Raw genomic sequence first — 12,497 nt, forward strand, 5'->3', positions numbered from 1 at the left:
TTTCCACAGGACTCCTGCCTCGCCAAGTGCTGTGGATTGTCTAGATTCAGACGGTCAATGTTTTAATTTCTCATTATTGTTCAGTATGTGGCTTATACCTCATTGACCATGTAAAACAGCATCTTACAACTTGTTTAGAAGTGTGTGTCGGTCTCATCACACAATTTTCAAATATATCTGATGAGTACCAGCAGATAAGGAAGCCTCCTTGCTCTTTTGCTGTATGATTGAGCAGTGGTCAGACAAAGGAATGATAAAGGCCCTACTGTGGCACAGACAGACTTTGAGTCCTCCCAACTCTGTGACTGTCCATGTGTAAGCAGTTCATTTGATAGCAGCTCTTCATACTTTCCAGCATTACACCCCTTTACCCAACTTCCAGAGCAAATCAAAGTCCTCTGCAAAGGACTCACCTACTGAATCACAGTAAAAAGGAGTATGACAAAGGGGAAAAAGGGAAAGTAGCCTGATACAGGCCTGAGGCACATTGCCTGGCAGGGAGTTACAAAGATGACAGTATGAAAAGAAAGCAAAGCTGGGCATACAAAACCCCTGTCATGGTAGGATGGGGCACTGGAGACCTCTTAACTGGGAGAGCAGTGGGTGTTGATCATAGGACCACAGAATGGTTTGGGTTGGAAGGGACTTTAAGGGTCATCTAGTGCAAGCCCCACCTTGGGGAGGGACAGCTTCCACTACACCAGGTTGCTTAAAGCCCCATCCAGCCTGTGGTCTAAATGTTGCCAGAGATGGGGCATCCACCACTTCTCTGGGCAATCTGTGCCAGTGTTTGATCCCCCTCATCATATTAAATCCTTCCTTGCATCTAGCTGAATCTGTTCTCTTTTGAGTTCAAAGAGTTTTCCTGTCAGCTTTGATGTGAATGTTGTGGAGAGGAGACAGGAATAGTGCACACAATCTTTTGTGAAGGGTAAGAGAGCGCTGCAGCATCACACTGACACTTGGAGGGAGAGTGACTGAAGGAGATAGCACAGAGAGCAAGAGAGAACAGGATTGCTGCTGTAAAGGTAAAGGGAGATAAAAAAGGAGAGGCAACCTATGTGTGGGCATGGTGGGAAAGGCAGCATGAAGCACAAGAGATAGGACAAAGTAGTCCCTTGTTAGTGTGCTATGTGTTGGGCCATCAGAAGCCATATGATTGTGCCAGCCCATTCCTAATTGCCTACCAACTTGGTTTAGCAGTTGTGGAATTTCTGCTGAGAAAGAGGTTCCAGTTTTGCAATTGCACACTCAACTTTGTCTCAACTTATCTTTGTTTTTCCTGCTGTCCTTTTAAAGGTCATTGCGTGCCCCTTCTTTCACAGAGCAAACCTGTCTATTCAAGTCCTCCCTTCATGCATGTGACTCTGTACCTTTGGTAGCATTTTTCAAATGTAATTTGGGATATATAGTTTCCTAAACTGAGGATGGAAAAGCTCAAAATGCCCTTTTTTGGCTTCGTCTGGACCACTGAAGAGTCATAAGCAAGAGTGAGATCAGCAGGTAGCTTGCACTGAGCTGAGAGAGCCTGATTTTCTGGTATCAGGGGCAGTAGGGGAAGGGAGTGCTTTACCACAGGGCTCCACAATTTTCATTCTCACCATATTCAATATTGATCCTTCTACACTGAATCTGTTTTATTTCTTCCCACACCACTAGCTGCTGCCCACAGGAATATCAGTATGGTTGCAAATAGGGCAGGTGTTAGCTCCGAGTTCAGCTGCTTGGCTCACCAGTTCCTAAGGAAGCCCAGTTTTACCTCCAGATAAGGAGGAGCCTTGAACATTTTTATTTTCAAGCTCTGGAGTGTCACAGTAATACTGAGGTGTAAAGGTGATGTAGCTGTTCAAAGAAAAGGCTGCCAACAGTACGGAATTGTTGGATTTTGTTAGTCTGGCCCTCAGAACTGGCCCAGTAATTTTGACTAAAACTATGCTTAAGCAGAAATTCAGCCAAGGCAAGGATGTGGCATGGAAAACTTCATCCCAGCCAGCTAGTTAACAAAGTTACAAGCAACTTAACTACTGGGCCCTGCAGTGAAAGGGCCTGTATAGGCACAGTCACTGATTTTTATAGGAGCTTTACAAGGTACCTTATAGTTTGCTTGCTATATTTTAGGCGTTTGAGAGCACCCTGAAGTCTTGGGAGGACAAACAGAAGTGTGAGTTGTCACGACCCTCCTCTTTCTCTCTGCAACCAGAGATCATGTCTGAAGAAGAATCCACCCAGATCATCCAGTTTGGTCAAGCTGCAGGTGCTCTGATCCACAGGTGTGACTCAACTTGCTTTTGGTGAATAGAGCCTTCTTTATTCTTTAGGGCCTGAAGTTGTTGTCCTGCTTCCTGTTTCCAGAGATGTTCCTGTTCAGTCTTACCCACTGCATTGCTGGCCCACGTCACTGGGAGTAGCGTTCAGTGTCCCAGATAAACAAGGACTGAAGCTGAATAAGCTTTCTTCAACCATTTTTTTAAAAAAAATGTTACTTTCATGAGCTAACATGGATCACTTAATCCTGAAGGAACCTGTTATCTTTGAATATAAAGTATTTTTTATGGAAAGGAAACAAAAGCCTCTGAAAGAGCTCACATGAAAAGCTGGGTTGTTATAACCCTGATGCCTAGGAGAAATTTTTATACAATTCCCGGAATGTATGCTTGCCTACTCATCATAGTCGGGCATTCCTTTGGGCTTCTGAGAGAAAGTTCCCAGAGTCATTAGAGAAGGTTGTTATAAGTGCAGCTGCCTTTCACATCACTCTGGTCATACTAAAATGTCTGGATTGTATTTCAAACTGCTCCCACTTTGTGTGCACAATTGAACATGTGCCTGTGAGAGCTGCATTTTTTTGCCTGGAAATGTTCACGCTCAGTGTGGCAGGAGAATTGCCCTGCTTTGCCAGAGGCTGTGCCCCTACCATGATCCAAACTCATCACTTGGATGGGTGTTAAAATGAGATAAACAGACAGGAGAGATCTCCTGCTTTGAGCATATGTATGCTGATGCAATGTGTAATTCTCTCTTTAGCATTCGGGAAATAGCACAGTCCTATCAGGACATGGAACAGGAGCTTGCCCATGCTGTCAATGCCAGCTCCAAGTCTATGGACAAAGTCTACGCTAAATCCAAGTCTACAGAGGTACTGCACTCACTTGGCATTTCCCATTTTGTCCTTGCTCCAGAGCTCGTGGTTTTCCATTCTGACTGACCAAAAGTAGGCCTTGCTAGCCTGAGACTTCTTTCTTTTGACTGCTCAGACCTCTGCACTTCCAAGCTTAACCTGTGCATGAATTGCTTCCCTGCAGGGTCTGAACTGCAGCCTTGTTGTAGAGATGGTGAATAATGTCAAAGCCCTGCACAATGAGACAGAGCTGCTGTTGGCAGGCAAGATGGCACTGGTAAGGAGCACAAAGCAGGAGGAAAAAGCAGCCTCTCACTTCCTCCCCTCTCCTTCTATTGCCTTGGCCTAATGTTTTATTGGTCTTGTACTCTGTAAGTCAATTTAGATGTTTTCATCCAGGAATCATTTGCTACAGAAAATTTTGCTACACGGGTGTGCTGTGGAGCTTGGAGCTCAGAAGATACAAGAATTGTTAACTTGGTCTGGGCAGAGTACCTGGTCTGCACTTCCTTTCAAAAGGAGGAACTGCTTTTTTAGCTATGAATTTCAAGGCAAGGGCCTGGCTGTGTGTTCTGCCATGAGGCTTTTAACTCTGCCTTCCTTCTATTCCTGATCCAGCAATTAGATCCTCCACAGAAGGAGCAGCTCCAGGCAGCCCTGGCAGACATGGACCTCCAGCTGAGGAAACTGGCAGACATCCCTTGGCTGTGGCAGCTTATGGAGCCCTGTGATGAGGAGGTGAGGAGGATCAAGGCTATTTTTTCCTAGCTGTTCTCTTTTTCCCTAGTTGGCTCTGTGTATTTGACTTCCTGTTACTATAGGACTGATGTGAGAAAAAATTATTAAGAAAGAAACTTGACTCCCTAGGGCTAAAGAGAGCAATTTCCTACTAAGATCCCTTGCCTAACATGGGATCAACTTTCTCTGCTTCATTTTCTGTCTTGATCAGAATAAGTTTAGGATTTATTTTTTTTTCTTTTCTTACAAGATTATGGAGCTGAGCTTGACAGTGCTTGTTGCTCTTAGTCCCTTGCAATCAGTTTGAGTGTGTGTGTGATTTTCCCTTTCTGTTCTTGCAGAACCAGATGCTGGATTATTCTAAACGCAGCCGCAGTGGCAAATTCCGCCTGGTGACCAAGTTTAAAAAGGAGAAGAACAACAAAAATAAGGAGACTCACAGTAGCATGGGATTGCCGGGTACCAAGCCTGCTCATTCACTGTGTCTTTTTGTCACATCAGTGTGGTCACACCACTACCTGTTCTTGGTCTGTTTCCTCACACATCCTCTCCTTCTGTTTCACCTGCATCTGCCTTTTCTTGCAGGTCTAGTCAATCTTTTTCACGTGGCAAAATAGCTTATTGCTCCCTTCTGAGTCATGGTCCCCCTGTACCATGAAAATATTCCTGAGCAGGAACAGGAGGTACTCTCTGAAGAATTCTCCCCTACATTGTACAGATTTTCAGGGATATTTCAGAGGGTGCTTAGGGAAGTGAATTTGAGGATTTTGGCATTTTAACTATAAAAATGACTGTGGGGCCCAAGTCCGCGTAACTCCAGTCTTTTCACTGCTTGTTTTCTATGATACAGCAAATTATATTTTTCTCATTGATTCACCTTCAGGCTTTAATCAGGTTTCATGTCTAATTGGCTGGGGATCAGCATCACCACAGGTGTTCCCTGACTTTTAATCCTGTTGGTCAGTAGATAAAAACTGACCATGAATCAACAAATTGCCATTCAAGACACTTCCTCTCTAAATTGATCTAGTTGATTTTTGATTTATGCTCTCCTTATGAAGGCTTTCTTCCAAAATTCAGAAGTATGACCTGTTCTGTTGGCTCTTGGGTTCTGTCCTCTGCCATGGAGTTGTGGGTGCAGTCTCCTGTCTGATAGACTGGTGTTCATTCACTGCCTCCCAAAACTGGAAAATGTTATTATTCTCTTATTGAGAGACTGTGCAAGAAGGTGGAAGTCTAAATTCTTCCTCTCTCCCTCTCTCTAGAGTGAGAGAGGTTGCCATTTTGTTTACTGAGCACAAGTGGTTGTACATAATAGTGTGCAAACTGATCTGTGCTGTTGTTCTCAATCACATATTTTATGAATCTGTTGTTTTGTACACAGAATTTACACAATGAATTTGCTCTTCTTAAACATGGGGATAAACGTGAAAAAAGTTATCCCCATCAAAAGATATCCCATCCCATCAAAACAAATATGCACTTCCTCCTGGCTGTACTGCAGCAGGCCTCTTCTTAAGAGAACATCTCTTACTTTTTTTTGCCCTACCTCTTTCATTTGAGATTGAAGGTTGTGCTGCCCTCACCTTAGTTAAACACTGTGGTCCTGCTTGCCCTCCTCCTCTGGCACTGAGTGCTGTGGTGTCCTCATCTCTCTCTGTCTCCTGGGATTCTGGGTACTCAATGCACTCCTGCTTTTCCATCTCTGACAGTTCACCTCTGGGGAACGGAGGAGGTTGCGGCGTGGCTTGAGCACCTCAGTCTTTGTGAGTATAAGGATATCTTCATCCGGCATGACGTCCGGGGCTCTGAGCTCCTGCACCTTGAACGGAGGGACCTCAAGGTACTTTCACGGTCGGGTCATGAGAAATAGCCAGCTGCATCTGCATGACCTTCTGTGCTGAATGTGCTTGGAAGTGGTCTGCCTGCTGTTCATTCCAGGTGCCTTGGCAAGATGAACAGATTCACTACAGCCTCGTTTTATTTTCTCACCGTTTTGGGTCACCTGGTTTTTAATAGCCAGGAGGTAGAAGAGGTGGTTGAGGGACCAACTGTCCAGTTCTGCCACAGCTTCCTGGAGATGTGATACAGTCCAGCACACAGATTGCCAATAGTGTTCTTGAGACTCTCTGATTTTAATGATGGAAGTTTTTCTCAGCTACTGTACCATCTTTGCAGAAGGTGCTGTAATTGGGAAGATTTGGTTCTTACCCTGCAGTGACTGGACAAATAGATCATCACACTTCTTTGTTACAAGAAAAAGTGATGGTGCAGTTTGATGAGACGTATGGATGGAGATAATTTTTTTAAGAGGGCTTAACAACTGCATTGCACAACTTTTCATCTCCTCACCAGGAGACATTGTTTCTACTGAGAGAAATTGAAAGTGGTAGTTCTTTGCATGTGCAAGAGACTTGTGTCATCATTCTGGTGACTTGCACAGAGCAGGAAAACACTATTTTTTTTTGAAGTAGCGTGTGGCATTTGTTCAGTGTGCCTTGATTCTCTTTATTTATCATTTTGACCATCTTCCCATGGTGAGGATTGCTGTAACCTGTGTAGCTGACCCCTCTGCATGTCATCCACCTATGGCCCATGTTTGTTGCATGGTACCCAGCTATTAGATGTGACTGGTTAGTTCTTCCTGCATGGTTTGGCTACTTGCATAGGTCCTTGATGTCTGTGTGCTCTTTCTGTTCTCACAGACTTTGACAGCCAAAGCAACTTGTGTTTCTGGCTAAGTCCACAGTTGTTTCTCTGCATTGCTCTGTGCCCACTCTGCATTCCTTAGTAGCTTTGTGACATGTGGTTTGAGGCTCTGTATATAACACTCAGGTTTGGAATTTTTCTGGTTGGTTTCCTCCTCTCTTTGTAACTGGCTGACTAGTTTGTAACTGTTGCTTGGCTACCTGGAGTTTCCCTCTGCCTTTCTCTTAATGTAAGGTTTTCCTTTTCCTTCCAGGACCTGGGTGTGACCAAAGTGGGTCACATGAAGAGGATACTGCACGGGATCAAGGAGCTGAGCCGGAATACTCCTGCCAGCGAGGCTTAGCCTCTGTTTTCACTGCCTGTGTCTACCATTCTCCCTAACTGCACAGCAGTCACCTCACAAAGCAGATGTGCTCACAACTATCTCTGCTGAACAGCCAAATTTTAGCTGTTCAGAGCTCATATCAACCAAGCATGGTGCTACTTTTTTCCTGTGGGGTATGGCTGCATCCAGTGGAGAAGTGTTTCCTCTGCAGTTGGCAGAGCCTCCTGGAGAGAACTCACTTGCTGTTTGAAGAGCCATGTCCTGTGTCGTGGGAAGTTCTGGTTCCAGGGACAGTGCAGGACTCATGAGAACTGCAACACAGATACCTTTACTGGATATCTTCATCACAGTAGAATAATTCAGGGCAAAAGATATATTGGCCAGTCTTAGTTCAGAAGTATCTGACAGTCTTTTCAGACCCAAAACTTTCCTGCTCAGCTGTATGTCACATCTGTATTTAGCATATTTGAGTGGGATAAAGCCTCTCCTTGCATCTTACTAATCCCTTTTTAATGCATCTGTAGTTGTGTGCAATTTGCATCTGAAATTCAAAGCCAGTTCAGACCTCTTCTGATGAACATCCATTGATTCTCATTCACTCATGCTTTTGCAACAAACAGTTCATGTACTTCAGACAGGGTTTGGAACAACTGGTGGGGCCTTCTGCTGGGCCTGCTCTCCTCTTCCAGCCAGGGGTAGTAGTGCAACCTTTAGGTTTTCACCACAAAAAAGTGTGGTGCTGAATCATCATAGACAATTGTTCAGAAATTCCTGGTAGTAAGAAAAGAAAATTCTGGAGAGCCAGATGGTTACAGGAGATCAGCTCTGACATTCCTTCTTCTGAATTCATCTTTGGAAAACTAGATAAAAGGGAGAGGAAAGCTAATGAGCTGTTTGGGCTGCACAAGAAGGGAGATAGAGGACAAATTGCTTCATCTTGGGGGAAAGAGCAGCATGACTGGTAATGGCCAGATGTAGCTTCCTGCCTGCTTAGTGCCACTTCTGTGGCCACAAACACAAGAGCTGTTTCTTTACTTCAGCTTGCAGTGGTTTTAGTAGCTTTTCCACCTTGCTTCTCTTTCTTGCTGCCTTGCTCCTTCACTCCAGGGTGATACAAAAGATTAGAGTAGCTCAGTTCTCCTGGGCTGTACCCCTAAGGGAGAGATTCCTTATGCTGTCAAACACTGGGGCTCCTGTAAGAGCACTGAGAGGATTGTTACCAAGCAAACAAGCATCATAATGAAAGCTGGAATATGTTGATAAATTGCCTTTGGTACCAGCAACAGTGGAAAAATTAGTGCATCTGAATCAGTTTCTAGATGGCCGACCCCAGTTAGGTGGCTGTTAAAGCCCAAGACTAGCATGCATAATTATATCACCATCTTTATCACTGCAAAGGGAATTCAGCAACAGTCAGTGCTGTAAAACTTGAGAGACAGCAGAAATTTTTAGTTACTCTGTCATTTTCTGTGTATTTTTTTTTTTTTAATTAGTACAGAGTGGCACCTGTCTGACTATGGCTGCCAACAGAAAAGCCCACATACACAGTGGCATAGAAGATAATTTGCTGAGGACATCATTCTTCTTTTTTACTTGTAAGGATTTTTGTCAGATTGATATCACTTCTCTAGTCTAATAACAACCAGTCAAGTTACTTTATGTCAAAGGTTTGTCAGCTTATGAAGGCTCTGAGCTGATTCCATTTCAGCTGGGAAAACTCCATTGAATTCCCTAGTATTTCATCAAGGGTTATTCTGACTCTCTCTGTCCATTTTAACCAGATACATTCACCCATGTGTCTCCTGTCAGCCTGGTGAGTGGCAGGGTTTGCTCATGTGAGAAGGTAAAAGAAGACTAAAAGTGTTTGGTCCAGCTAGAAACACTTACGGTATAAATACTGTGGGGCCTGAGCAGGAAATATGTCCAGCCTTGCCCTGGATGTGTTTCTCCAATATATACATTGGCAATTGCTTCCATAGCTGTATTTTTTATTTATCAGTAAAGACTCCCTCTAACTATATTGAATTCCTGAGGCATCAGGTAAGTAAGAATTGCAAACATACTGTATTGTCCCACTTGATTGTTGAGGCACAGAGCAGTGTGTGGATGAAAATGAGGAGAAACCTTCCTAGGAGAGCCCCAGGATGCATCCATCCTCAGTGGTGGTGTGCAGTAACCTCACAGTGTGTGCATCCCACTGTCTATCCCAGAGTTGTGCATGTTTGGGACATCCATGTGCCTTGCCAGGAGAGTGCAGCAGGGGCTGAGGCAGGTGATAACTCTGGAGAAGAGGTGAGATCTGTATTTGTTCCTATATGTAGTGAAGGAAATGTTCTATGAGCTTTCCCCAGGCATCCTCGTGGTTAAAAATGTATAAACAATAAGTGCTTGCCTTGCATAATCCTTGAGGGATTAAATTCTTGCTTCCATAGAAACAGCTCCTCTCTTCCTGCCCAGAGCAACAGAGGAATCCAAAGAGTTTTTACATTCAGGTGTGTTCCTTAATCCATGCCATATCTATCAAGACCTGATGGCCATTAGCCATCTGCATGAGTGATGAGGCCTGCACAGACCCATCTTCATTTCTTTTGCTTATATGATGTGTGTGTCAATGCCTTCATATCCTTTTTGTGCACATGCACATTTATCAAAGGGTTGACAGCCACTATATTCCTGTCTGTTACTTATCAGAGGCAGGGAGGGAGTTCTGCCTTCTTTTAAGAGCTAGAAAACAGGATCTTCATTTAACCTGAGTGCCTTTGAATATTTATTAAGGTATAGATCTAAAAAGCCCCAAAGGATTGTAGTTCTGTGTGTCTCACGGGGAATAGTGAAGATTTCTGTTGTCAGGATTTTTGTGAATAGATGAAGACGGTTTGTCATGAACATCAGTGAGCACTATCTGCAAAGTAGGAAGCCAGGTAGAACTCCTGGCTACATTATTCTAGGTTTCTCTTCTGACAAGTGATAATTTTTTGTGGGAGAGAAACTCAGGAAAGACTATTAGTAAAAAATTTGCTGCTTTGCAAAAAAGAGACTGTCCAGCAGTCTCAGGGACGCCACCCTGAGAGAAGCTAGAACTGTCACATATCACACAGGTGTTTACTCCCTGAAGTGATGCAACTCCTATGAAAGCCATGTGGCACTTTCTGTTCTCATCCCTCACCCCTGGCAGTGGCTGCAGTTTCTTCTGCTTGGAAGAGGCTTCAGTCTGTTCTCTCACATTCTGGCACCATCCTGGATATTTAATGGCAGATTCTGGGGAATGATGGTTGGGGCTAAGTGCGATTGCATGCAGTGGAGACTGGAGGGAGGTTTGGCTGTTGGCAGTGCCCTGCCCTGGGCTGCCCTCGGGAGGGCTGGTGCAGCCTCTGTGTTGTAGCCTGTGGGACATTGGCAGGAGCTGGAATGGTGGCCAAGGGGAGCTGTGCCACTGGGTCCCTGCAGGTGCTGGCCTGGCATCTGGGAGCCTCCAGCTCTGCCGGGGCCTTCAGTGCCAGTGCCACAACTGCTTCTGCACCCAAATCATATGGAAAGCTTCGTTCATTGTTTTAGTGTTATTTAAAAATGTGCATAACAACGATGTGATTTATAAAACAGACTGTTTACAAGACATATTTTGTATCTTAAGATGTGTGTACTGTAAAAAAAAAAAAAGGAAAGTATGAAAAATGATGTTTTTCTACAACTGTCAGCAGTGACTGTATGTCTGTATCATTGTCCACCGACCATTGTTCCTCAGGGGTCTCCCCACCATTCCTGTGATCCTGTCACAAGCATTGGGAAGCAAGTGAATCCCTGTACAGTTTTGGGAAGAAGGTTTTGTGCCTTAAGAATGGGACCTGCTTCCCTCCTATTTATTTTGTTAATTTATACAGTGATTACCATGGAAATGTCTCTTGGGTTTTTTTTGTACATAGTTTTCTTGTTGTAAATATGTTTTTCTTGTATATAAAGTAAACATGTTTCCGAGCTTCCAGTAAGGACTCTTTGTTACTGATTTAATTGTGAGAGGGCTGCTGTGCCCATTGGGTGGGAACCAGCTAATAAAAACCTGTGCTGTGATTAAATGGTTTTATCCTGGCTTGCATCAGAAGTTCACAACTGTTCGTTAGAGAGGAGTGAAATGGTAAATATAAGTGTTGTACACTAATTTTGTAGCATTTTTTCTGTTGGTTTAATTGGCATGGAGTAGAAGACATCAGGTGGTTTAATTTTTTTTAGCTATGTCTTGCAGTGAACAAAAGATGTTTTCAATGTGGTGCTTCTACTGGTGAGCATCCTGATCAGAGCTCTGCTGGCAGCAAACCCACAGCTCGATGGGAAGGCTCTGTCAGGCTCAGCAGGGCTGTGTTGGTTACCCCTCCTCAGGTGGCTGTTCCTGGCCAAGGTGCTGCACTGCCAGGATGGGATGGGAGCAGTTGTTCTCCACTTGGGCCTCTGTGTGTTCTGTTTATTGCAGGCAATATGTACAGTGTCTGGAATCAGTGAAAATGCATTTACAAAAATGTGGGAGAAGTGAATTTTGAAATGTAGAAACTGAGTACCATAAATGAAACCTGTAAACTTGAAACAAAAAAATTTGGAGGTGTTTGAATGAGCAGTCCATAGAGTGGATTGTGACAAGCTTTCTCTTCCATCTCTACAGATTGGTGTGTTCATAAGATGCTGACAGGAAACTTCCAGCAGATTTATTTAAATTGAGAGGATGGTTGTCAAGTTCCACAGTACTGTTGCAAAGTGGGTGGAAATTAAGTTACAATGGTCATGAACATTTTCTGTGTGAAAAGCATCTTTGTACGTGATAATTGAACAGAAGTATGGAGAGAACAGTGTATGGAAAAGGAACATCATTCTAATGTTACATACTCTTGCATGATGAAACTTGTAAAATTGAGCATTACAATGTTGGTTACCTGGAACCAGAATAAGGAGAAAAAAAAAAACTACTGTGTTTACTCACACTTGCATCAGACCCTGAGTGTCAGGCTCTGCTTTACATGGCACTACAGAAAACATGCGAAGAAAGTAGCAGCAGAGAAAGATGATATTCTTATTCCTCTGATACAGGTTAATTAATTTTGGTTTGTTTTTTTATTTTTTTATTTTTTTATTTTTTTAAATAATGTGGCAGAAGATAATTGCAAAAAACTTACTGCCCCACTCAGTGTGTCATTACTGAATGTTAGACCGCCTTCTCAGGGCTGCCATCCTCTTGGTTTGATTTAACTACCTAATGGATCTCAGGAGGGTGGAATGGATTGGGAGGAAGGTGTGCTGTGAAGATCTCTACCAATGAGTTTAAATAAAAATATGAATAGCTGTGCACCCCCTAGCTGGGCCTGGAGTAGCTTGAGGTGTTTAATTCTCATGTGGGCACAATGAAAAGGTCCTGAGACTGGAAAGTGACACTCCATGTTGATAACATCTAAGAGTTGTGGCAGTTCTCCAGCAACTTCTGTCTGAAGAGCTCTAGCATTTTGCTGGCTTCCCCAGTGACCTGGGAGTGTTTTTCTTTACAAGAAAGGAAGAGCTGGGGCCGTGTGCATATGACCTAGAAGACCCCTTTGGTTGACTTCATGGTCAGTTGTGACCTATGGCTTTTCT

The 12,497-nt window shown here is 43.7% G+C and overlaps 1 protein-coding gene across 12 annotated transcripts in view; it reads left to right on the forward strand.

Moving 5' to 3' along the window:
• DGKD (diacylglycerol kinase delta) overlaps positions 1–11,984 on the forward strand; it is a 59,158-nt gene extending 47,174 nt beyond the window's left edge. For 11 of the 12 annotated variants that reach the window (XM_058843415.1, XM_058843416.1, XM_058843418.1 and 8 more), the window contains 7 exons: positions 2,119–2,270; positions 3,025–3,136; positions 3,303–3,395; positions 3,737–3,856; positions 4,198–4,315; positions 5,569–5,699; positions 6,819–11,984. In XM_058843415.1, the coding sequence (XP_058699398.1) occupies positions 2,119–2,270; positions 3,025–3,136; positions 3,303–3,395; positions 3,737–3,856; positions 4,198–4,315; positions 5,569–5,699; positions 6,819–6,908 (816 nt within the window). In that variant the 3' untranslated portion in view covers positions 6,909–11,984. Of the gene's footprint in view, positions 1–2,118; positions 2,271–3,024; positions 3,137–3,302; positions 3,396–3,736; positions 3,857–4,197; positions 4,316–5,568; positions 5,700–6,818 lie in introns of those variants that run through there. The other variant, XM_058843427.1, reaches the window with a different exon arrangement.
• Positions 11,985–12,497: the final 513 nt, after the last annotated feature.

Source organism: Poecile atricapillus, chromosome 8, assembly GCF_030490865.1.
Source record: "Poecile atricapillus isolate bPoeAtr1 chromosome 8, bPoeAtr1.hap1, whole genome shotgun sequence".
Lineage (NCBI taxonomy): Eukaryota > Metazoa > Chordata > Aves > Passeriformes > Paridae > Poecile > Poecile atricapillus.